General features: G+C 38.1%; 1 protein-coding gene across 1 annotated transcript; it reads right to left on the minus strand.

Moving 5' to 3' along the window:
• Positions 1 to 9,766: 9,766 nt before the first annotated feature.
• On the minus strand, positions 9,767 to 24,723 carry GABRA6 (gamma-aminobutyric acid type A receptor subunit alpha6). Its single transcript, XM_024753380.1, has 9 exons — positions 24,686 to 24,723; positions 24,368 to 24,486; positions 23,715 to 23,782; positions 21,515 to 21,735; positions 21,347 to 21,429; positions 20,893 to 21,036; positions 20,329 to 20,481; positions 18,866 to 19,125; positions 9,767 to 10,042 (listed from the first exon to the last, which is right to left on the minus strand). The coding sequence occupies exons 1-9, from the start codon at positions 24,721 to 24,723 to the stop codon at positions 9,767 to 9,769; spliced, it is 1,362 nt and encodes a 453-aa protein (XP_024609148.1).
• Between the last annotated feature and the right edge of the window lie 3,082 nt (positions 24,724 to 27,805).

Raw genomic sequence — 27,805 nt, forward strand, 5'->3', positions numbered from 1 at the left:
AAATTGTCTAATGAAGTTGTCACAGAGTATAACTACTCATGATGTATGACTGCTTACTTTAAGTCTGCCACTGAAAGCACATGTACAATGCTCGTGTAACAATTCCGTATAAGTGATAAAATGTGTAGCCTATAAAATGTTTCCCCATTAACATACCTCTGAGCGGTATCTGATCCGTTTTCCCCAGCATGGATAACTAGACAAATATGAAAGAGGTCAAGCACAGAAGGTCATAATCTGGACCCAGGGCAGGCAACATTCACCCTGGCTTCTAGTGACATATACTTTGGTCTATCAAAAGATTTGCGATCAAAAGGGGGAAATTATGGGAACATTGTCACATATGGAGGTATGGGGAATTCATTGTGGCTTATACATGATTTAACTTAAACCTTACTGACCAGAGTGGCCTGCTTTGTGGCCTATGGACACATTGCTGTATTACTGAAAACTTGAGTTGTTCTGAACTATATGGGAGACCAGGACAAAAACCATGGGCAGGTGTGGTATTATTTCAGAATGCCAGTACTGCTTGTATTTTGTTTGGTGGTCATGATCTCCCCTGTGTTGTGCCTGTTAGATGTCTTACGTATCATCCGTAGCCTGAGAGGAGGAATCTATTCAAGGATTGGGAAGCTACCATGGCCTCACTGCCAAATGAATCTAATTGTGGGGTCTACGGGGTCTACGGTGAGATGCTGTTTTCATTCTCCTCTGGACTTTCATGAAAAATGGACCCGGCTAATGTGACTCTGTGGGGATGGCTGACAATGGGGGACAAAGACTCTCACCATCTTCCTGTCCCATATGCCAATACGTCAGAAGGATCCCCATCAATAAATGTTACTGTACAACTGACTGCCCATGAACCACCTTGGGCTATGCTGTGTGGAATGGAATAGGCTGGCTTCTGGACACATGAGCCCAACTAGTGGGATTAACTGTTTTTTGTTAGGAAAGACCTCATGGGTCCAGCTCTTAATGGCACTCAACATAACTTGGGTGGGCAGACCTGTAGTCTGACTGCTGGCTAGGCCACCAAAATGTTTCTTTTAGAGCAGGTGCCTTCCCCACCCCATGGGGGTGGCTCTGGGTTTGTGAAAACCAGGGGTGGCCTTACCTTCCTTATAACTTGTCAGGACACTGCTGTCATTGACTCCCTTTCCATTGACCCGGTAAGTGCTCGGCTCTAAAATTTGCCCACATCCTGGCAAATGAGTGTTCTGAGCATACTAGGTATCTTACTCCTGATGCTCTCTGGATGCTCGCTGTCTGTACGGTACTTGTGGTATCTGGTTGCAGTGCCCCCTACATACCTGACCCAGGGATATGGGGAAGAGGAGCAGACCAAGATTGCAGGGGTCCTGCAGGGTCTGTAGGGGTGGAGTGTATGGTCAGGCCACCCAAGATGACTCTTCTCTTGGTCTCGGTACATCCCCTGCCTGACCAGTGCCTGCTTCACCTACACCCCATTCACATTCCTGACCTTCTTAAATATTGCCCCCACCTCAGCTAGTGATTTAGATCAGAACATCACCACCATGATAGCTTATCAAAGGGGCCATGAGGGGTGTGCCTCTCTTCTACTTTCCCTGGTAACGGATGAGACAACCTGAGGTCAATTCCTCCTATAACTGGTAACCTCCCCTTGCCCCTGGGAGTGAAGACTGCCGCCATGTCCTGCCCACTGTCTGCAGCACATAGTGGGGTGTCACTCCAGGACCTTGTTTCAGACGTGTAAGATCCTCCATCCATTAAACCACTGATGTTTCTTTCACCGACTCCAGGCTCTTTCTTCAGTCTTGAGGATGGGCAAGTACAGGGCTTGTAGGCCTGCTTGGTGCAGCCCATCACTAAGGTTGTGAGAGTTTAAGTAAGTTGCCTAAGATGATATGTTTTAAAATGTTTAGCTGTCCCAGAAAGCCTTCATAGTCTATGTTCTCTCCTGTGAGCCGTAGCCTCTTCCATGTTATTTCCATTGTTAGAGAAAGGGGACTTTACTTTCGGTCAAGATGTCATGGGAAGAAATTTGTGCATACTTGTTTGCTTCACATACACAGAAATGACAGATTTTTTAAAATATAAATCAATGGATAATTAGTCATATTCAAAAAAGAAGAGAAATATCTCCATGTATCAGGAATCTCTTGCTGATAAGTTGGTATTCAAGTCATATGGGGGCACAGCAGTGGGAATCATATTTAATCACTTGAATGTTCTTGCAGTAACTTGGTACAATACAGACTCTAGCCAGGGGCAGGGGCCATGTTCCTTATCAATAGGCTGTAATTGGAATAGCACAGATTACTTGTCTACCTTTGCAAACCAGAAACTTGCTGGCGACCTGTGACCCAGGAATAGAGCAGAAGCACCCTTGCAAGTACATGGAGCCTATCTGTGATACTTGGTGAGGAGTATAAAGTTCTGCAAAAGACAAAAATGGATCTTGAATCCTGTCTGACCATGAGATACTGTGAGTTAACACCACCTGTGTGAACCTAAGTTTCCTCAATGGAACAACGTGCATGAATAGAATCTACTACACTGAATGGTTGTAATGATTAAATCAAAAATATATGTAAGTACTTATAAAAATATCCTACTTCTGCTAAATAACAAGTATTTACTACTGTTAAGACCAAATCATTTTACTTCCTTTAACTGCTTTTGGGAGAAATATTTTAAAAGGTGTCACATACCCTTCTGACATTTTAAATGGAGGTCATGGAAAGCTCATTTTAAAATTGTTATAAAATAATAGAAATTTAGGTTGTTAAAGGATTTTGAAAATCATCTAATCAGACCCTCAATTATAAAGATGTAGGAATAAAGGCCTAGAGAAGTAACTGACTTGTTCATGGTTTCACCTCACCTAGTGCAGGAATCTGTTCCAATGTACTTGCACCAGGGCAGTGAGGCATTACTTTATAATGGAGGGCTGTGTGCCCCGATACACAATGAGCCCACAATTTTGAAACTGAGTTTTAGATCTACTCTCTAACTGCTTTCTGTCTGCTGTCATTTCTACTTTTGGTTTATCTGATTCTACTGCCCCCCTGTTTCTCCACATTTCACTCCTCTTATCCACGTTGGGATAAGAAACAAATTACCCAGTGTGAACTAGGTTTAAAATATAAATGTGTAAGCTTTGAGTGAGGGTGGAGTGAGTCTGCTGTGAGTAAAACACTTGCCTTTCAGTACCTTTATTTTGGTTTATTTACTTTGACTATTTCACAGCTGAGGATGGTGGTGGGAGTTGAGAGGAATTCTGGGCTGAGCATCAGGTTATTGGTTTTCTGAAAAATTGAAATCCCAAGAAAAGTGAACTATGATCAATGTGAGGCATTGTTGCATTAGCATTTGGATAAATGTGAAAATTAGACATTGAGAATGAATTAATGACCATCAACCATCACCACCAAAAAAAAAAAAAAATCCAAGAATGGTAACTAAATTAGGAGATGTTAATGTGTTGAATTAGAACTAAAACGTAAAAGTTAAAGAAGGTTGTCTGTCAATCCATTTTGTATTAATTGAGAAGCAAGCAAATTAATTTAAGAAATGTAAGAAAAGTATTTATATATTGTCTTTTCTGACTCTGCGTAAGTCATCTAGTCTGCACGAATTGCCGTTCCAAGGGACATTATGTTATCATAATGCTAATCTCTAGTTTCCCCCCAATATTTACCCACATGCTCACGAACACATGCCATCAGAAAGATGAATGTAGCTCAGGTTCTGGAGGATTTAAGACAATAATTGTCATCGATTTTTCTGGGACAGAAAGCATTAGACTGGCAAAATCATGGGTTAAGAACATTATTAAACCATAACACATATTCAAATAGCCAAACTCTGTAGGAAGCTCTTTGAAAATGTACCCTTTGGGGCATCACTCAAACTTTTCAACAGTAATTTGTGGCTTTGTTTTGTTTTTGGTGTGATAGCATACATTTTATTTTTGTCCCAGCTAATATCTGTTATCAGGAAGTTTGTGATTATACATTTCATAACCTGACATAAAATGTTTTTAACCTTAATTTCATCAATTGCATATCGATGCTTAATACTAACATATAGTAAGATGCCAGGATGATGATACTATTACTACTCTAAGTGATCACTTATTATGGTGCTTTGTATATGCCAGTCACTGTTCTGGGCAGTTTATGTGTATAACATATGTCATTTGATTATAACACATAGAAATGGGCTTTTACTAGTAAGTGGTTTCTAGTAACAAATCTCCCTGCTCCTGTATGGCTCCCCCACCAGCTCATTATGGCTTTTGGAATTCAACCATTAAGGGAGAATTTTCAAGAGCTTACACTGGACACCAGAATAGTTTATGTCTCAGTCTGTGTTTATGCTTAAGCTACTGTCACTTAGTTGCAAACCCACCCTTCTATACTTGAGAACAGTGGCACTAAACTGCAGTTTTCATTTCTCCTTTTAAAATGCTTCCTACTGAGTTCTGAGAATAGGAGGCAGTATAGGGAGATGAGAAGGCAGAAGGAAAAGTAAGAAGGGAGTTCTTCATTCCTTCTTAAGCCTCTTCTTGCATAAGGAGCGTCTTCATACTTTTCCCTCTACTGTGGCAGACCTCTACTTGATTCTTACTGCATTGCCAGGAATAGCCTCATCACTCCCCTGGCATTGACCCCTTCTTAAAGGTCTGAGCCCCAGCTCCTTGGGAATCTTCCCCTAAGATGATAACTAGCCCTTTTTCATTTTACCCCAGTCCTAAGGATGGTAGCTGTTTCTCTATCTGAACTTATTTGATGCCAAAAGATTCTGAGAATTATTTGGTCAGTTCGTGTCCTCTGATGAAGTACTGATCTCCTTTCCAGTGGGAAATGAAATACTAGTAATTCATAATGTAAAGTTATATTACAATTAATTTAAATGATCACTTCTTATTGATTATAATGAAATATCCTGAGAACCCAGTGTCTTCAATCCTTAATTCTTATAGTAATCATGATTGCTAAAGAACTGTGGGTGAGATGCCTCTTCTAACTGCACTGGAGAATGTACAGACAGAAATGTATAAACTCAGGGCTTTTAATCCTCAGTTCAAGCAATAGAGAACAGAGGAGCTTCTAAAGCACTCGGAAGAGTCTCTTTTTCTTATAGTGCAGGGCTGGTTTCTTTTAAAAAGTAGATGCATATTTTAATTGTGCTGATTGCAGAATTACAATGGAAATCAAAATCTTACACTTGCCATGTCTCTCATGAAAAAGCGAGGATATTAATTGGGAAAGTGAGACTGAAACTTGTATGGTGACATCTGAGGGGACTTGAACAATGCTGAGAAGCTTAGAACTCCAAGGCTAAGATATCTTAGTAGTGGAAGAAATCTACCTTCCTGGATGTGAGAAAACTATCCTGCTGTTGGATTAAGACCCTTCAGTAATTCTGTGCGATAAAGAACTCCAAATCAACCAGCTGGGATGCTGACTGAGAGAAAAGGATAGTAGAAAAAGGAAGTTATTTATATCTACTACAGTCATGTGACTAATTACAGAAATGGGGACTACAGGAGCTATGTATAGTTTATTCCTTGCTTGCTATTATTTTCACAGAGATAGATATAGCTCTTCCTATCCATAAAGACCACATAGATATTTAGACATATTAATATTTGTATATATTATATGCTTTCTTTTGACCTCCTTTCTCCTATCCCCTTACTGTTTTATATAAAGGTAGTTTCTCATAGATAGGTTTACAATTGAGTCTTTAGGAAACAGAATATTCAGGTGGGACTCTGATTGTAATAGAAGATTAAATATCATCAGAAATGGTTGCTGTGATTGTTACCTAGACATGAGCACAATGGCTGTTTGCATTTTATGTATCTCCTTTTCGGACTAATGAAGACAGTATTTTTGTTTGTATGAAGAGTAATTGCATCTTATGATTGTGAAACAGTATAAGTATGTACAGAGGTGTGTATATGGTACCAGATAACCAGGGGAGTGAATTATTTCAGTTATTAAGCATTTTTCTGTCGGCTCCAAATCCAACCTTCTATACCCTATTTTGTGATGCTCTGGCTGAACTCCTTAATTTTCATTTCTTCTCTGCCACTAGGATTTCTGTCAGGTTCTTCCAATAGGAGGGACTCAAGAGAGACTAGAAATCAGGTGAAAAGGGAAAGGAATATTCTCCCTGTTATAGTCTTGCTTTACCTTTTAATGTTACCCTTCACCTTGAAATGACAGTTGATGTCAGTCTTCAGTGTTTGGTTCTCCCAGAACCAGCTTCATTTTGCTCTCCCAAAGATAGCAGTTTCAGCCGAGCAGCCCTTCCTCCCTGCAAGTCTGATCTCAAATGTATGTGTCCTCCCTCAAGCTCCTGAGATGCTAGCAGCATGTGGGCAGACCTCAGAGGTCTGAGACCCCGGTCTGAGGAGCCCCTGCTCTGATTACCTGTGATACTCATATCAGCCGGGTGGTACCCCGTCCTTGGAAGTCTGATTCCCAGCTCTGGGGTTCTCTTCTCTGAGCTGCTGAGCTAATACTAACCCCATCCAGGTGATGCCCTCTCTACAGATGATTAAATCCAGCTCTAAAAGGCCACTTGCACAAGTTTTTAGGTTCTGTTAACCCTGTCATCTTCCTTTTGGTGTCTGACTCCTGCAGTTACCATCTCTGTGTTGCTCATTCTGTATTAAATTCTCTCTGTTGAAATACCTTGTCTGGTTTTTATTTTATGCAGTCCTAATTTGGTCTCTAATAGCTGTATGAACTAGGATAAGTCATCTGCCCATTCAGAGACTCAATCCTTTATCTGTTTAGTTGGTGGGGGGACAGAAGGGATAGTATAAATAATACCAAGGTGGTCTTTCCCAAACTGTTTTCTGGGGAATGCTAGTTCCAGCATTTCCTCCTTGCAAAATAATATTTATGGCCATGTGGATTTGGGAAATGTTAAATACTATAGCAAACTATGAGAGAATCACAATGCACATAGCATAATAAAGGCTCTGAGAACTCCAGCAGAAAAGAAACGTATTTTGCTTTGACTCAGCATCTCCCCTCAAATTTTTTAACTCTGTTAAAATTTTTTAACAGAGTTAAAAAATTTTAACTCTGTTAAAAAATTTTAACTCTGAAACTGTTTTATTTTCAGTTAACCTCTGTTACCACTCCATGATATACACTGAGAAATAGTATTCTCTAGAATCCTTAGCAGTTCAAAAGTTTTGCAGATTTTTTCAAGATCCCTTGAAAAAATTGAGGAGAAATCTAATGCCTATAATATGTAATGATTTTAGTGGGTTTTACTTCTCTGTTTCAACTCCACGTATAGATGTTGACTGATAGTAATGTGCTTTGCAGTGAAATGTAGAATAAATGCTGAGGCAGGTCAGGATACAAGGAAAGTTATTACAGGAAATGAAAGACAAGGCGAGAGAACTCTGGAGAGGATTACAGAATAGACTTGCATTGTATGGTTATGGTTAAGTGAACAAGCTATGTATTCACACTGCCTAGGTATGGCTCTCAGCTATAACACTTGAGTGCCACTTGATTTTGAACAAAATTACTCATCTTCACTGTGCCTTGGTTTCTTATCTTTAAATGGAGATGACAGCAGTATATACTTTACAGGTTTGTGAAGATTAAATGTAACATAGGATATAATGTGATTAACACCTACATAGCATTTAATTATTTAATGTACTCTCAAAAACAGGAGCAGGCTTTGTATAATGACTTAAGCTAGATAGAAAAGAATAGTAATGGGGCTTCCCTGGTGCAGTGGTTGAGAGTCCGCCTGCCGATGCAGGGGACGCGGGTTCGTGCCCCAGTCCGGGAAGATCCCACATGCCGCGGAGCGGCTGGGTCTGTGAGCCATGGCCACTGAGTCTGCGCGTCCGGAGCCTGTGCTCCGCAACGGGAGAGGCCAGAACAGTGAGAGGCCCGCGTACCGCAAAAAAAAAAAAAAAAAAAGTAATGAAACAAACATAAGCTGTTCAAAATGGAAGGACCTTCAGAGGGTGTCCATTCCATCCCCCTCGTCCTATAGGTGAGACTAGAACTATGTCTTCCAGAGGCTAAGTGATTTTTTTTATGAGCTAATTAATAGGGAAGTTAGATGGATATCTCAACTTCCTCACCCTTAGTAGAGAGCTATTTCAATTAAACTCTAATGTGTTTGGCTGTAGAATTTTTTTGTATTTTCCTGGATAAAGGCAAGAGGTAGTAATTCCAGAATATTTCTTTCTGGGTTCAGAGTTCTGGCTGATCTCAATGATGTTTAAGACCCAGCTACAACTCATGAGGGGTTTATTGATTTGCACAAACCATACCACATGCTTTCTCCCACTCCTAGTTCCTGTTTCCCTAATACCATTCTCTGTGGGAGAAACATGGGTAGAGTTAGCATCAGAAAGAGCTGGAATAGTAGAAAGGAAGAAAAAGAGTTTCATTCATTTTTTCAGCTTGATTGAAGTACAGCTGATAAATAAATATTGCAAGATACTTAACATATCCATCATTTCACGTATTTACTTTTTTTTTTTCTTTTTGGTGAGAACATTTAATTTCTGCTCTCTTAGCAAATTTCAATTACACAATACAGTGTCATCAACTATAGTCACCAAGTTATACATTAGATCCTCAGACCCCATTCATCTTATAACAGAAAGTGTGTTGAGTGAGCAGAAAAGAGATGAAGGATTGACTTTTTTAATATATCCTCTATCTTTATTTTGCTGGTTACAGAATTCTGGGTTGAAAATCATTTTCCCTCAGCATTTTGAAGATGTTGTTCCGTTGTCTTCTAGCAGGATTGACTATTTGAATACGAATTCACGTGTTTTTTTTAGAGCTGGGTGACCAAGCCTGGCTGTCCCATACCTTCTATCTCGCAGAATCTGCAGGGACACTAACACTGGGGAGGTAACCACTTCATTTCCCCATACTTAAGGAAACTTCTGAGCTTTATTAAACAGACCCAGAGAACCATGTTTATTGTTGTTTTGTTTAGTGATACACTTAGAAAGGTAAAGCATATGAGATATAAGAACAGTCATAATATACAAGGCTTCTACCACTTCATGGAATTATGAATGAGCATATTATTTTAAAAGGAGAGCTTAGTGAGATAAAACAGCACTGTACTGCAGTCCAACTAAAGCTATGTACAAATGCGTATATAATTTATGATCTATGTATAATTCATATGTATACAAACACCATATTTTATTGAGGTAAAGTAGCACAGCAAGGTTAAAAACAAATGGCTAAGCTCAGCACAGGCTTTATAATGTCACTGAAAGCCATTTTACTAGCATAAAGGCCTCCAACATGCTGGTATTAACCTACTGATAAATATTTAGACTATTTATATTTTGTTCTCTTGAGAACTAAGCCAAAATAAACATTTTAAGGCAGGCTTTGGAAGTGTCAGCATTTCTTATTTTTATTTGCTTTGTGGTCAATGATATTCACAGTGACAATTAAAATATTGAACAATGAAGGACAGATTGGCAACTTCATCTTGAATCCATTTTATCCTTTTATAAAATTTTCTCTAATGTGCAGAAAAGTCATATTTTTTACCAACCTTCACCTTCCAATTTTGAGGAGTAACGTTATTGCTTTTCTTGCCCATACATGCTTACTCAAAGCTATGTGTTAGAGATTTTCAATTTCGATTTCATGTTCAGAAAAGCATCTATACAAGTCTCATTGCTATTTTTAAACATTCAGAAAATGAGAACTCACAGAATACAGGTTATTACGGCTGCAACCTATTCAACACTGCTGCTCACTTCCATCGTGTCTTTGGAAAGATAAACTATCCAGTATACAAGGTTGAATCCTGCAAATGCAACTGGGAAGAGAATCCGAGAATACTGGTCTATTTTACTGGTACCCGCAAAGGTAGGAGAGAGGGGTGGGGGGGTGACAGGTGTTGACTGTAAGATGGGAGCTCTTGTGAGGACTGTGCTGGCCTTGGAGGATGGAACTATTGGCAATGTCAGAGAGGTGATTCTTTTCTTCAGATGGTACTTGGAATCAGGATGCTGTAGAGGAAAAGATACATATATATTCAGCCTGGGTAAAAGAATAGACATCCCTTAATCGTTCATTTTTTCATCATTGGCAGATAGTTACTGACTACTTACTATATAAGTTAAAATATCAGCAAATTCTTGATAGTAATTGATGGCGCTACTTTTCCAAGAAAGTGGTAAAACAAATTTTAAAAACATCGATTTGCTAACATCCAACGTCCTCTAATTTAATACATCAGCAATTGATGCTAAGCATGTTCCATGCCCCAGAAACTGTGTTGAGTGTTGTACCATTAGGAGATAAGCCAGGTTATAAGGGCTTATCCACCCACCACCCCAGTTATGCATAAACCCATAGGGCAATGGGTATGGGCAATGAGAGGGAATTTCATTTGGGAATGTGTGGGCAATTACTCAATACAAGAAAATAACAGCTCGACTAAATGGTATCATTCTTCTAGACACATTCCCAGCCTACAGCCTAATCTTTACCATTCATAAATTGGAACCCACTGAGGTATCAACAACAGCAAAAAAATATAAAGGTGCTCATGTACATCAAAAGCCAGTGACGAAATAGAAATACCCTTGTATTGAGTGGGATGGCTGTTCTTCCCTGGAAATACGACTACCTCTTGGTCCAGAGTTGTATATTGAGAGCTTTCTGCTTTCCATTCAGAGCTTCTCTACTGGTCTCCTTCCATCTTAAGTTACCAAAGTGATATATTTACTAACCTCAGAATTGTCATATGTTCTTTTCTATCATGAGATTTTCTGTTCCACTGAAATCATAAGACAACCAATCCTAGTCTTGAAAGGGATCTTCAGTGCATTAAGTAACAGATGAGAAGGCTGAGGTCCAGATGTGGGAACTGCTTCGCCCATAGTTTCACAGCCCGTAATAAACCGCCTTGGTCAGTCTCACTGCTTGTTTCATCCCAGCATTTTCTCACCTTCAAAGTATTGAGCCTGGTTCAGAGACTCTAATTCTATTTGCGTTAGACTCCTTTCATAATGGTGGAGACTGGGGGGCTTCCTCTGATTCTTACCTTTTCTTGTCTATGGCCTCTAACAATCACTCTCCTTGTGGCCAGGTTGTCCTTGCTGGATCCCTGCCTTCACACCCTGGCTGTACATTAACCCTGCTCTTGTAAAACTGCCTCGTTTTCTCCTTGGCAGCAGAATTACCACTTTGCTGCCTGGCAGGGTGTGTTACTCACGTGGACACAGACTCCTGGAGCTTTAGACAGCAGCCCACCCAGCAACAGGATGAGGCCGCCACCTCCCCTGTGCTGGTTGAGCCACAGGACCAGAATTAACCACCGACGTGGTGACATTTGGACTGCGGGAAACAACAACCCTGAGAACCTCTCTTCTCTATACTCCCATCCTGAATTTTGCTTTTGATTTGTCATGGAAGTTTGCCCAGTATCTATAATAGTCATCATAGAGAGTTCAAACCCACTGTGCTTTTAGGGGCCATGGGAAAATTTGTTTCTTTACCAAAAGCAAAAATAAATCAGTATGAAGTCTGATTTGACATGACCATGGTGAATTTTAAGCAAAGAATATCTTTATTTGTTATCTGTTGACCCAGTAGTAGGCTAGGCACTCTGGACAGAATTAAATAAATCATAGGTATTGGAGGTAGAAGAGAATTTAAAATAGAAGAGTGCCAAGTCTACTGATCTTGGATAGGAAATAAGTGACATTTTCTATTAAAAATATGTGACAACCCAGGACTACTGTGCCCAGGGCCACTAGATAGTATGTGGATAGGACCAGAGTAGTGGTATTTTGGTCTCAATGCATGCTACCTGTGTTAGAGAATAAACATATCATTGTCTGCCAAGAGCTTTCTATCATGTTTCTCAAACTCTGATTTGAATTTTCATCTATTATATATGTTATTAAAATATTCTCCACCTGAAAGAGCAAAATGTGTCACTGTTTAATTCTTCAGAAAGAGTTCTCTTCCTCCCAGATATAAGGAACATTAAAATATTTTACTCTAGTAAATTTTCTAAGGATCATAATGGAAAGAAAGAGGGCAAGGCTTTAGAGCAGATTTTCTTCTAAACACGTCTTGATTTTTAATAGCATGCATTGTCTGTCCGACACCTATGTTTCTTCCTTTTTTAGGGAGAAACAGGGCAGACATGAACAAGTTCACTGAGATGAAAGTGATTATAAACCATAATCTAGCATAAAAATGTAAGGCATTGTTTCACCTCTCTCTCTCTTTTGGAGATGTTGGGAAAACTTATTTGTCCATCTCTTGGCATCGTCACAGTGTCACAAATGACTTAATGAAGATTGCCGAATAACCCTTGTCCAGAGTTAAGCAACAGCATTCACCAACTGACAGCATGAAAAATGTATGCGCAATGGCATTCGCCTGGAATTAAAGGTCTCCTGCAGTAGGATTCCTCTTTTCCTCATCTGCTTCCCCAGACAATCTCTATGGAGGGTTGCTTAGGAGTTAAGAGGGCAGCAGAGTCAGAAAGCCCTAGACTGCAATTCCATAGATACTACTTAGCTGCTGTATGACTTAGACATGCCTTAGGAGTCACTGACTCTCCCTAAGCTTACATTGAAATCAACTGTACTTGAATAAAAAAAAGAAAGAAAATTAAACAAAAATGAAAAAAAGAAAGGGACAATTACTGTTTCAGCTGTAAGGTTTTTTTCTTTAAGAACTTGAGAAAGGAAATGTGTTCTTTCTCTGTACACATTTCTGCCTACCTAACTGTTACATCTCTCTGCTGTCATCACCTCTTCCCTGTAAATATTATTTCCGTTGTGCTTTATCCCCTTTCCTGACATGAAATCGCTTTAGTGGTAGAGGGCATATTATTCTCATGTGAAGTGTTCCACAGTGCCTAGCCAGTGCACAGAACACAGTGAACGCTTAATAAACATATGCCGAATAAACAAATGAATGAAAATCTAAACATTTCCCAAGACTTTGTAGTCAGGCAAAGAGAAGGGAACAAAACGTTTTATGATTATTTTACACTATATTTTAGCATATTGTTGATATTACATTATATTATCATTACCATATCTAAATGCTTACCATTAACAAGCACTGCATGGCACTTTGCATGCATTATTTTGCTTATTCCTAGGAAGAATCTATCATGTAAAAATATTATTTTCATTTCAGAGATGAGCAAATGAAGGTGTAAGCAGAAAGCTCACACAAGTAATAAGCAGCAGTACCTCACTCAATCCCTCTCAGATGCCTAAGATCATACTCTTTTTTTTTTTTTTTTTTTTTTGAGGGCCTCTCACTGTTGTGGCCTCTCACTGTTGTGGCCTCTCCTGTTGCAGTGCACAGGCTCCGGACGCGCAGACTCAGCGGCCATGGCTCGCGGCATGTGGGATCTCCCCGGACCGGGGCTCGAACCTGTGTCCCCTGCATCGGCAGGCGGACTCTCAACCACTGCGTCACCAGGGAAGCCCCACTCTTAATAAATATTACTTTTTCTTTCCATCAGCTTTAGGTTTTAGGGCATGGTTTCTCAACCACAAAGCTACGGATATACTGATACTTCTTAGTTGTGGGAACTGCCCTGTACATCATGGGGTATTGAGCAGCATCCCTGTCCGCTACCCACAAGATGCCTGTAGCAACCACCTCCTCGGGGTTTTGACAACCAAAAATATCCTTGCTCCTTGACAAACGTCCTCTGGGGGAAAATTCACCCACCATTGAGCTTCACTGGTTTAGAATTACACTGTCTCATTGCCCAATGATGGCTGGGGGATTTCTAGCAGGCAGCAAATACAAGGTGCTCAAGGAAATGCCAGAGGGCTGGCTAACCCACACGCTGGATAATCAGCTCCTGGATAATTGGGAATCGGCAGTGTAGGAGACTGGACACCTAAAATTTAGAAGAATCACACTGAATTCCTGAAATGAAAAGAAAGTCAATATTGCAAACCATTCAAGCTACAGGTTTGTGTCAGATCCCGCCTGCTCTATTGTAAGCTCAGCAGCTTCAGCTGATGGTAAAATAAGCTTTTGTCAGAGTCCAGATGAGGGCTCAGCTTGGGGCTGTCACTGTTTTGAGTGGAACGCCTGTGGTTTTGAATTTTTCCGGGGCTCCCCTGCTGTTCAGTGTCATCCTGCTTTGGGTATTTTTAGAGCACTGTTTTGTTTTAAGTAACGCCATATTGCAAAGGTACTTGGAGTCAAACTGGACTTTGTGACAATCAGTTATTTGGTATAGGGATGAGGCATTTGGGAAGTACTTAGAGCAATTCTGATACAGCATTTAGTGAGTCTAATATATTAAAGAAGAGGGGGCAACGGGTTACCTCTTAGGAGAAGTATTCTAACCAGGGCTGCATTACTCAAAGGACAAACAAAGTATCTGCTTTTAGAACCAGTGAACAGGGGCACCAAAAACAAGAGAAAATATTTTTGAAAACATTTATTATTGGACCTTTTTTAAGCTACATATTAATCATTATGGAGAAAATAAACTCTGTCAAATGTCCTCACATTTATTTTACAGCTGGTAGAATTGAGGAGCGGAGACAATTCCAGAATGCCTGCAGAGAAGCAGCTTATTGGTAGCAGTCTGGTGGGTCAGTGGTGCTAGTGGCATGTCTGAAAACCATACTGGAATGTTTGGAGGGTGCAAAAAGGAATATTGGATGGTGATTTGATGGAAGGTATAGGGAGAGAGCCAACCACCTACACCCCTCATCTAATCCACCCCACCCTCTCTATAAGTCATATGACGGCGCTACCATGGGGAAGGGACATCATGATCTTTCTGGTGCTCAGAGTCTCTGATGGTCTTAATTCAACTGTTCATTCTTTGGAGTAATGGTAGTACTGAAAGAAATCTTAGCACGATTTGGAACAGGGGAGGTAAATCTTTCAGTATGCTATGATTCATATTTTTCTACACAGGTGAAGGGCAACATAGTAATGGCCCAGCAGACGTTCCAGTCTTGAAAAGAGTACAGGAAGGACAATATGTCTTATTTCCCTCTCTGTGCCCAAGTTTCTCACAACTGACTGAGAGTTTCTAGAGCAGGGCCAGGCTCATCTTTCTTTTCTCTGCATAGGCATCACTTCCACCACAATCACCCCTCCAGCCTGAGTTAGGTACTCTCTCATGGCTTTTTTTCAGCCTTCTATACATATCTAACCACAGCCTTTATCACAGTATATTGTTACGGCTCCTTGAGTAGTTTCCTCTCTTCCTGCTCAACAGGCAGCTCCATGATGGAAGAGGCCCTATTGATGTCACTTACTAAGGTAGCTTCAGCATTCTACAAAGGATCTGGCAAAAAAGCACTTAACAAATAAAGGCTTATGGTATGAATAATTTGATGAACACATAGGTACTCAATAAATTGGTGTCGGGTGAGAAGAAAAAGTAAGGTAATCAGTATAAATATAGTTATTATCTTGACCAATTAAATTTTGGTCCACTTAGTTTGTAGATAATTTACCAAGAACATCACACGTTCTGTGAAAAAGAGAAGCCACAAGGCTTCCCCGGTGGTGCAGTGGTTGAGAGTCTGCCTGCCGATGCAGGGGACACAGGTTCGTGCCCCAGTCCGGGAAGATACCACATGCCGCAGAGCGGCTGGGCCCGTGAGCCATGGCCGCTGAGCCTGCGCGTCCGGAGCCTGTGCTCCGCAACGGGAGAGGCCACAACAGTGAGAGGCCCGCATACCGCAAAAAAAAAAAAAAAAGAAAAAGCCACATTGGATGTACTGATGGGTAGGGGGCCAGGGGATTCATTCTTAGGAACATAGTGGTGAGGGCTTAGATTTTTAAAATAACAAGAAAACTAGCAAAACATCCAGAAAGAGATCAAAGTCTAAACTTGGTCTTATATATAAAATAAATCTACCCCAGACACGTAATAAGCTCCGAAACAGGAATAACTCTCTAAAGCCAAAATAGCATACTAAATAAAAACAATATGGAAAGATACCCTATAAGCAGGAAAGAAACTGTGGACAATTTCTTCTCCAAATCTAAAAATGTAAAGTCTCCACTTCCAAATGCCTTAAAATAAGAAAGATTAATACTCTATAGAGCACTTCTGAAGATTTAGTTTTAGATGTCTCTTCAGGTGTGAGTACTAGGCTTTAAATGCCTGAATTTCTTTGTCATTATTATAATAAATTTCAAGGTCAAATTCAAAGTGATAAAGTTTTCACGTTCATTCTAAGCAGTTTCCTGTGAAAAGCAATGTGCATATTAAAACATACAACTTAGAATCACATGAAATATCCAAGCACTTAATCTCATTTCAACTTTACCACATTGGTTTGCTATTTCAATGTCCAACTTACTCAAATAATGTTATTTTGATTACAACTGAATAGGCATTTTAAAATGTCATGGTATTTGAAAGAAAAAATGACCTTGCAATCATAATACACCATTGTGCTGTATAAATTCGAAATGTGTAATTTGTTTGTTCCTCTATATTATATAAGGCAATAGCCAAGTTTTGACATAAATAAATAAAACTGTACATGTTCTATGTAATCATCTATATTTTTTGATGCCTACAAGGTTAATATTGTTAGGTTTGGTTACTTTTCTTTTTATTTTTACACTTTGACTTAGCCTTTCAGAAACAAAATTCTCCTTTTCATTGCCTTGGAATATTTTAAGTGGACCCAGGTTTAGAAATATAATTTTTTGTAGGGAAAAAAGTCAACTTGCAAGGAAAAAACTACTTTGAGATGGTTTAAATGCAATTTTTTATCCAGCTTCCCAAAGAACCTGCTCATTATATGTTACTACTTTAGAACTATTAGAAGGTAGTTTATATGAAGACCTGAGATCTTAAATTCCATCTTATTAATAAATTATACCTTTACAATAATGGACTTAGGGAACGATAACTCTATGCTTCCTCTAAGGATTTGAAATCGTATTCTTCTTAGTAATATATATTTTAAAAGAGTTGAAGTAAGGAAGTTGGTCTTTCTTTTTGTCTCAATATCAAATCAGTGACTATATTCAAAATCACTTTTCTTAGCCTCTTTTTCATGAATTTCTTTTTTTATTTTTACTGTGTTTATCAAATAAGAAACTGTTAAATGGAATTATGATAAATATTAATTCTTCTTCCTTTCCAGCTATATGTTAAGATAATATATGACCTTTGGACAATATGTCAATTATATACCTATGTAAGTACAGATAGGTTGTAACATAATCACTTATTTTTACAAACAAAATAATTCTCAAAAATATTTTGAATTTATCTTTTCTGAAATATATAATTTTCAAGTCTTTTGAACTGGATCCTTAACATATTTGTTACAAAATTTATATTTTTGTGAACTTTCAAAGCACACACACGTATATAAAGAAAACATCATTAAATTAAGGGAAGAATTTTGGGAATAACCTTACCTACATACAGAAAATGTTTTATCCAGTGGTACGCACTCTATTATATTTCAGTCTTTGAAAAAGTGTTGGGCCTCAGCCTCTGTAAATCTGTGGATATTAGGAGTTCTGGAATCAGTTCCTAGTTTTTCTACCAACTAGTGCCTAATGTTTTCCTTCTCTGAGGCTCTGTTTTTTATTCGTAAGTGTAATTAGACCAGATTACTGGATGGCAACCTTTTTTTTTTTTTTTTTAAAACAAGGTCTAATTCAAGAAAAAAAAAGTCTTTAAATTACATATTGCCACTTACTTATCATGGAACTGGTCTTATCCTTTAAAGAAATTGTAAATTCTCTAACAAGTTTCTAAGTTTATCAAAGAGAAAAGTTTCAATACAAAATTATCTTTTAAAGCCAATAAACATCTGAGTATTTGGAAAGTAAAACACACATAGCTTTATAATTTTTATCGTAAGATTTAACCAAGAATTAACTGGGCTGTATGTGGTTTTGCGATTTGGAAATAGAAATGAGAATTGATCAGTTATAAAGAAATTTTCAGTTCAAAGTGTCTGCATTACTTGATTTTGTAGAGCAAAATTTTCCTCTTTTCAAGAGCTACTTGTTTAGAGTTTGTTTTGAAATAAAAATGTACACTTGTCAATCAGTTCTATAATCCAGTTTTTAAAAAGTACATGCGATTTAATAGTGAGAATTTATTCATATGTGAAATTGAAATTTTGGGGCACATTTAAGACCCTTGAATTATTAATGCTATCATTTATTTTTTATTCAAAAACACTTTGGGGACCAGAGGTTAGCCACAGCAAATCTAAACTTAATTTTATAGGTATTTCTCACTGATTGTGTCTCAAAAAAACCCACATTAATATACATAATAATATGTATATTATATACATATAACATGAATGTGAACATGAGAACGTTTTCACATGAGTCAAAAACTTGGCTTATGACTCAGCATTCATAGAACCTAATATACACATTGTGCCCTCCTGAAATAAAGCAGCGAGTGGATTTCTAACAGAAATGGTCCATAGGAGTCCCTGTTTGTTTCCTTCAGACTCTGAAACCTCATTAGGAACTTTTTTTTTTTTTAACTTTATTCTCCCTAGTCGGTATAACGGAACCTGTTCAAAGGAAACATCTAAAGGCTAAGAATTTTCTGTCTCCTCTGAGAGCTTGCAATCTGCCAGTATTAGTGAGGGTGATGAAAGAGGAATACCAAAAGTTTAGAGCAAAGATAAATGAAGGATTGTTGCTTGGCTTTTTTCTGTGAAGCTGGAGAAGAAGTTGGCCTTGGAACCAAATTTATGTAACTCATGCCCCACTAATATTACTTTTGGACTATTTAATTGTTTGTGGTAACTATTCCGGCTGCCTTTTCCTATATGGTAGCTAACATTAGAAAAGTAAACAATTACCAAAACAATCTCAGCTTCCAAGGGTTCAGTCGCTTTTGCTATTGTCACCGGGGGTGAGGCTGCAATCTGTGCCTTCCTTTTGGCCTTCTGTGTCTGAAGATTGGTAAAGTAGTTGACAGCTGCGAACTCAATAAGAGCAGAGAAGACAAAAGCAAAGCAAACAGCTATAAACCAATCCATGGCGGTCGCATAAGACACTTTTGGCAAGGAGTGCCTGGCACTGATGCTTAGAGTGGTCATGGTTAAGACAGTGGTGATCCCTAGAATGAAACAGAATGAGAAATGCACTATTAGCATTTGCAATCCAATAACAAGATCAAATGGGAACATGATGGTGGAGAGGATTTTTGTTACAAATGTATTTTTTGTTATTTTATTATTTTTAATTGTTCACAATTATCATAGGCATTCACATTTTGGTTCCTTCAAAGCCTAGTGTGATGATGTGTATTAATAATAATATATTATAATATAATAGCAAATTATTACATAACTAATAAAGCTTTGAACTTCTGATCAAATTTAATGCTGATATCTTTCATCATATTTAATAAGTCTATTTGATGTGAATAATAAATATAAATTCGATTTCTCAATTTTTTTTATTTCTAGCTTGGTTTTAAGATAAAATATCTAATCATGAGAAAATAATTTCATTACTCATCTGCCAGCAGTCTTCTGTCTTGGAGGATTTATATAATTCAAAGATGGTAAACATCAGTATATAAATATTCTTTTATAACTTGCAAAAAGAGATCTATTTTAGTATGGTAAATTAAAAAGTCAAAATTTGTCTGAGATTTCAATTAAACTCAGGTCTTCCCTATGAACTACTAAATTTATAATCACAAAAACTGAGAAAAATATTGGATTTTGTTACAGATGATATTTTTCTGTTATAGCTCTTTTTCTTATTTCATTTTGTTCCATCACACTAGTAGTGATTCTATACATCATAAGTGTAACTAAATATTTAGGTTGAACAATGGGGAAACTGGTGATATTTATCTATTTTTAGACCTAAAAAATGGTAATTTTTTTTAAGATCCAACCTAATAAAAGTGAGATATAATTTATGTATTTGTGGGTTCAATATCTTGGCCTTTGTTTTCATTGCTTTACATGTCAGTTTTTAATTTTCTGCTTTCTTTTTTTAGTTATGAAAAAGCAAATTGAGTTTAAAAACAAAAAAAAAAACAACAAAAAAACAACTCTCCTAAATAGGGCACGTCAAAGTCACAGGAGACCAGCCAGAATTCTTGCTGAGACTAATCTTTTGTTGATTCGCCACACAATGTGAGATAAGATGAGGGTCATTTTATATGATACATGCGTCTGAATGAGATAGGAGTTTATTTCCTTTGTGGGTTGAAAAAGTGCACTGGTGTGAACATTCCCCTAAGATACACAAGCAATGTGAGCTGGAGGATGACAGAAAGTAGAGCCCAAAGAGTGAAGCATACCAAAGACAGTTCTGGCCGGAACAGACTCCTTATTTATCCAGAAAGACACCTGGGAAAGAATGACCGTCATAATGCAAGGAGTATAGATCTGTATCATAAAATAGCCCATCTTCCTTTGCAAGTGGAAATAAACTGTCATTATTACGTATTCACCTGTTGGAAGACAGGTATATCAGGGTTATTGCTGTTGACAGTGTGCAGAAAGAATGCAACTGGAAATAAATCTTGCAGATCTTTAAATTAATATGGGTGGGAAGAAGACAAGCAAAGGCATTTTTTCAATGTATGACAAAGCTACTCAATCAGCAGATGATAGATACATCAGCTCATTGTTTTCTGTGGGGTTCTTTGTGTCATATATATACAAAACTACTCACTCCAAGGCTACACAAATCTTTATATGCACATGGTTGCAAAATCAATTTTAAATAAAGCTACTTATCACTTTAAAACAACAAGTTTAGCTGAGGATGGATAATGCAGAAGAAAAAGAAATAGGTATTTTGAAAATGTGCACTGGAGTTACCATGCAGGATTACATCCATGCGTTGGTCAAATGCTTACCTGTGTTAGATTTAATTGTCTCACTAGATACTGTTTGTCCAATCAGATCATACTGAAGGAGGCTTGAAGATTCTTCTGGGACTTCCACTGAGTAAAGTGGTCCTTTTTTCCATGTATATATGATTTCACTTTTGGGGTAAGCATCTGAATTTTTTAAACAAATTAAACAGAGAAGTAAATCTGGCTAATCGTGTGTTTGTTTTCTTTCAAAGCAAATCTTGTTCGTTATAAAAAGGAAGTACAAACAAATTTTTAAAATGATTTTCTTTAATCCTGGTGACCAAAACCTCTGACTGTATGATTGAGAGAGACATGATTAAGTAAGTTAATTCCTGGAATCGTACTGAGAACGTCAGAGTAATATTTCTCTTTTGCTTTCCAGTGTCTGACTAAAACCAAATAATTATGTATTTTGAATGCATTATTTGACTCTCAGAAGCTTTTTGTAACTTACAACTCCCAAACTTGAGTGGACAAGCATGCCCATCCATAGGAAAGTTAACCAGCCTCATAGGACAGTCAGCGTTGATGGTAAGCCTAAGGAACATTGAAATAAGTGGTTCTGAGTTAGTATGATGGACAGATAATTTGGGCAGAGGAAGTAGAATTGGGGAAACCTCACCTCATGGTGTATAGAATTGTTCCATTCTGCATTATTCTGAAGAGTTTGTTAGGAGTTGTCATATTGTGAGCAATTGATTTTTTGCCATTCCTGAAAAAAGTGTCAGGTGTCCAGATTTTACTGACCATCAGGTTATTCAAACTCAGAATCTCAGCTGGCCCCCCAAACTTCAACCTCTCATCAGTCCAAGTCTGGCGGAAGAAAACGTCCATTGTATACTCCTAAGACAAAATAAGAGATTCATGCATGCTGGGCAGATGGCTTATTAAGAATAGTTTATTCACTAGCTTACATACCCAATCTTAAAACTTAAGAAATGAAGCAACTTTTGATGACAATAACCTATCAGGAAAGTGATAATTTCAGTGACTTATTATGTTTTCACACTCTAAGATTGTAATATTATTATAAAAGGTTGTGTTGTATTGTGCAGACCTCTCTCTTCCACCTTCACCCTCCTTAACATTCTTCCTCTTTTTCTATCAGTCATCCATCTCTTCATCTATTGACCTATTGAGTTCCCCCTCCTTAATTTAGAAGAAAAATAGAAAAAGATTTAGTCTAGGTTTTATGCTGACCTTCCTACCATCAGTGAGTCTAACCAGTCCCTTAGCAGCTTGTTCACCTTCAAAGGTATCTCCGAGCAACATGGTACCACTTAGTAAAGTTCCAAGGATAGAGAAACTTTACTTGATAAGCATACTCTTGTCTGCACATCATGATTGTTTTATACTGTTCTCAGAGAACATAAAAGCAAATGTTACTATGATTACCCAAACAGAGCATCACTTAAGCATGCATAATCAAAATTATGAGTTTTAATTTGTGGCTCTTTTGAAATAACATTAAAAATCTTAAGAATTATGATAAGGGCCTTTGCAAAAGTCAGTGATAAATAACAACTTATAATTAGGTCAAAATATGGCCAAGAATTGCTTTGCCTACTTTATATGTTCCTTTATGAGACCTATTACTGCAAGTGGTGATTATATTTTAAAACTATAATTTGACACACAACATATCCATATAATGATGATCCAGGCTATAACAAGCCTCTCTTGTACAAATATAAGATGTGTGTCTTAAAAAAGAGACACATGCATAAAATAAATTCTAAGTGTCCCCAGATTTCAATGGTACCGTAGAATATGGTTGTGGTTGTTTATTCTTGGGGTGAGTCAGTACTCAAATGAAAAAATATGATAGTTAAATAATTGAGAATTCTGGAGAATGCTGACTCTAATTTCTCTCAAGTCATAAGACATTTATCTCTTAAATAAAGTACTCCTCACTCTCTCCCCCTCTTCTGTGTTGTTTTTTCTTACTTCTCTTCTCCTGCCCCCCTTTCTCTTTCTCTTAGGTTCCTTCCTTTTTCCCTTTTTTTATTCCTCCTCCTTTCCTTTCTCTTTATCTTGTCAACTCAAAAAGCAGAAGATGAAAGTATCTAATAACTGTTTATCTAGAATTACATTCCCCTAGTACATTTAATGCACCACTTTAAAGAGTTATGTTTTTCTTCAGTTTTAGTATTTATATTTTACTTTTAGGGGGACATACTACCTGAGAAATATGAAGGAATACCATAATATACTTTGTTCTAGAAGGCTGGTTCAGGTTTTCATTGCTGCTTACTATAAATACCCTCTTATGAATCCTATAGCCATCTGTACCTGGAACAGAGTCCCCAGAACACCTATTGGTCCATTTGCAAACATAAAAGGTGGAATGCATTACTCTTTCCAAAGGACTCCCTTTACTGTTTTAATAACACATACCGAGAAAGATACACTGCCAAAACAGCTATGTTTTAAATTTGATAGACATTCTCAATATACACTTATGTAGCATACCATCTTTGCTGGTGTTTCTTTTTTCTCCTCCAAAAATTTACTAGGACTTCATAAAGATGGGGGAAAATCTTCTCTTTGTAGGGAAGAATAGATGCATGATATGTGAACAGAAGAGAGGATATCACCATAAAAGGCCCCTCAGATTAGTATTCAAGCAGAGCTTTTAGTGAAATGTGAAAGAGATGAAGCCAGGAATCTGCTCTAATGGCCATTCCTTCCCAGCAGGAGCACACATATTGTTTTTGGATCTGGAGCCAAGTTTGGTAACAATGCCCCTTATCATTCATTCTGGGATTCAGCCCTCTCCCCCAACTAAGCAAAATTACTCTCCTCACTCAGAGCTCACTCACCATCTCCACATCTGACACGGGCCCAAAACTTGTTACATAAATGTCTGTTTTGACTTCAGTGACAGCACCTGAAATGAGCCCAGAGGGATGGGGGCAATTATCATCAATGATGTCAAGGGGACTGAACTGAGCAACTCTATCACAAAGCCCCTTCTCATGGCCAGAATCTGCAACCCATCCTAAATTAATTCCAGCAGCAGGAATCCTTCGAATTTTCAACTTTACAGACTCCCACTAGTTGCATTATTTTGAATTTATTCTGGCAAAATTGTGAAATTTAAGGAATGGACGAGAACTAGGTTAGTATTCTAAAGAAAATTACAACAGTAATGTTTAGTGATGGCATTAATGGGACAAATGCTAAAGAAAGTGTTTTATATGGCAAATCTCATTTTACACTCAAACGCCCTATGAGGCAAGCACTGTTCATACACCCACACTGCATTTGAGAAAGCTGAGGCTTAGAGAGTTCAAATGACTGGCATATAAGGTTGCGAATTGAGGAAGGGACAGAGACTGGATGGGAACATACACATGGTCCCTCCCCAAGCCCTGCAACCTGCCACTCTGCTATCCTGAGGCCTCTGTGCCTTGGAATGGCACTAAGGGGGAAGAAAAGTACGGACGTTTGGTCTAGTAAGGATGCCTCTCACCTCCAAATCCCGGTCGCAGCCGATTGTCATAGCCTTCAAGCAAGTTGTCCAGGATCCGACTGATGTTTCTGGAGTAGAAGTTTCCTTCATCTTCCAGTTTCCCTAGGGCATTTTCTACCCTGTGAGTAGACAGTCAATGACCCTCACTCCTGGCCTCAGAGGAAATAGGCTGTTCATTCCAGCCTCGTCTACCCCACCACACATACATGCCACACCACCCAGGCTGCTTCCATGATTTGGTATAGAAGTCACCCAGTGGGTGTGTGCTTGCCCTTTTCTCCGAGCAAAACGGAAAAATCGGAAAAAAGTCTTACTCACCATAGAATAATGTAGAGCCAGGGCAGAGGCGATGCCATCCTGCAGTGCACTGAAATGCCCAGTTCTCCCTCCTCCTGGGTTCTCCTCCTCCCAACCAGCTCCCCTTTGCCAATTAACTAGAGCAATCTCCCGGACCACTCATAGCCCTTCTTGTTTGTGTCTGGCCAGTAATCCAGTAGGTGAGAAGGTTGCCAGCTAAACTTGCAGGGTTCCCCTTGCTCTCTTCGCTCTCTGTTCCGTCTTTTCACATGGAACAAGGTGGTTTGCAGTCTTAGAGTACGTCCTAATGGACACTTAGCCTCCTCTGACTGACTTAGTTGGGAAATGAGAGTCTGAAGGGACAGTGCATGGTCAGAGAGCAGTGACAATAATCGAATAAGGCATAAGGGGAGATTAGATGGGAGAAATCCACTGCTAGTTTTGGCATGGACTTCGCAGGGCCCTGTGAGGAAATCTGGAAGGCAGTGGCATCTTGCTGATTGAGATTATGTTCCAACGGGCTCAGCATTTATTATTTCCGTGGTTCACAGAAGGATTTCTACATGGCTTTCACTGCTTAAAATGTCTAACAATATCGGGATCCTTTCAGATTCTCTTTCTGATTTCACCAGGTTTATTGCATCAGACGCCCCTTTCCTCTCTATTTAAAAATTGGTCCTCATTCTTCTTTGGAAAAAGCATTTATAAGACACCAGAATTACATTCCCACAGCTCTTGACCATCTTGCTGTTGGATTAGCATTTTTTTTAAAGTGTTGAGTACTTCACTGATCCTTCTTGTCAAAGGTGTGGCATCGCAAGCTAAGATACAAAGTTCTACCACTATCTTTAGAAACCTGGCCAGTTTCATGAATGCTGCCTATAAGAGACAGTCTGGAAATAGCTTATTAAGGTTCCCATGTAGAAATGCTATAAGAATAAAGCATCCATAGATAATGGTTAATGATGATGTTGCTGGCACTATTTTATTAGGCTTGCCACAGGTCAGAAGCAAAATGTTTGAACCCAAGAAATAGCATTCTCCGCCCAGTCTGGTAAGGGAAAGTTGGAGTAAAAAGAAGTCTCTTTAGACCTTAAAATTGTAATCTTTAAAAAAATAAAATTAATAAAGTATTGTGAATATATATATTTAATTCAGGAGCATAAGAGCAAGAAGCAAATGTCTTCTTCAGCACCTTCCAGCCCACTATCTACCTAGTTCACAGTCTGTATTTTTAGATTCTACAAAAGTGATGGTAACTTGATGCCATACAGCACAGTCTTAAGAGTTATTTCTGAAGACCTAAGTCATTTGAGAAACATCAAGAAATTAGCTATAAACAAAACAAAATAACAACAGTGAAAACAGAACAAGTGCAAGATTTCTTATAAAATATATTTTTTAAGATTACCTAATCTTAGTTACATGGAATTTTCTGGTTACTCATCGAAAACCTGAATTCCCTCCAGCATTCCTGGCAAGTGGTATTCAGCGTGTGATTTTTCACATTGTTTTACTTGTGCTGAGTTGAAGCCTGCACCCAGGTCCCAGTTCTCACCTTTGAAGCTACACAAAATAATTTTTCAGGGAAAAACTACATGACAGCCACATAAACAAAGATACCTATCATGTCCTCTCTAATTTAAGCTAAGACTCCTAAAATCTTTTTTTGTTCATTATAGAACCTGATTTTCATCTCTCATTCTTTTCCCTCTACTTTAAAGTTCCTACAACTAATCACTGCAACATATTTTCAATTCCCATTGATTGCACTAAAACTCTAAATATATGATGCTATTAAATAATTCTCTATTCGTTTTTACTACAACTTATTATTTTTATTCATCATAGGACTCCAAAATATGGCTAAATAATCCCTGCTACTTTGTATCATTTTTTTCAATCGTTATGTTTACTATCCATCTCTTATTTGTTTCATCCTTAAACTTAGGTTTCTAAGACTGAATATTTTTTCATACGGTAAAAAAAATGATCATGGGGGAAAAAAAATGCAATATGTGCATTTATATACATATTCCTATAGAATAGGCATGTTTTTCTCCTGAAAATTATTTATCCAAAAAAGGAACAAATGATAGTTGTTACATTTGTCTCTAAAGAGAAGATTAACATACTTGAGTCTATTTTCAGATGGGTTTTAATTAGTAGTTTAATGAAGGAGAAGAAATACCTTTACTACTCTCAGTAGGAAGAAAAAAAAAAGAAGTCCTAGGTCTGGAAGGATAATAAGGGCATGTAATCTAAGTCATTTCACCTCTGCGGACTTTACCTGTAGATGAATGTGCTGGACCTAAGGTACTCAAGCTCTCTAATTCTGTGCATTCAATTTATACGTTAGTGTCTGTACGTAATGAAGTCACTTGTTCACACATCCCTGTCAGAATTGACAGACAAGCTCTAGTAGCAACATTGTTGATTTGACTGCAGTTATTATTTTCCTATGGAACTAGCCATAAAAGAGAGAGTTCAAAAACATGACAATGGCTATGACTCTGAGAAATGTATGGTCATTTATGTAGCGTACTGTCTATGCAAAGCAAGCATTCGGGAGCTCCCCCTATGTAGAGAATTACCTTCTTCTGGTAAATTAGAGAACATTTATCTCATACCTGTCTACTTCACAGCTGTTTTTCCTAAATATGTTTTTAAATTATCTTAGACAGCCACTTGCTTGCTTTGCTGTTTATCTCCACTGGAAAGCCTAGAGCTACCATCCTCCCCAACAACACACTGGACTTAGCAGAAGGACGAAGTGAAAACAATGTCTCCCTTCTTTGTCCTAAACTTTGAACTCCTTGTACCAACACCTACAACACAGGTTTGTGTGTGTGAAAGTAAAGACTCAAAGATGACTGGAGGAGGTCATTGCATAGAAAAAACAAACTTGGCACCAGACAATAAATAGTACTTTCTATGATACAAAAGAACAAATACACACATTTATGCATTTATACGTTAAGTATAGAACAAACAACCAAAATCTTCAGGATAGGTATGGAATTGCCTCTTGTACAGCACAAGGTTGTGTCTTCTCACAGCAAATCTCCACTTGGCTTTAAAGCACAATGTTAGAACTGAGCCTCAAACAACGAGTAGCTGTTGTTTTGTCAAATAATAACT

The sequence above is a fragment of the Neophocaena asiaeorientalis genome, unplaced genomic scaffold (genome assembly GCF_003031525.2).
Source record: "Neophocaena asiaeorientalis asiaeorientalis breed wild unplaced genomic scaffold, Neophocaena_asiaeorientalis_V1.1 scaffold268, whole genome shotgun sequence".
NCBI lineage: Eukaryota > Metazoa > Chordata > Mammalia > Artiodactyla > Phocoenidae > Neophocaena > Neophocaena asiaeorientalis.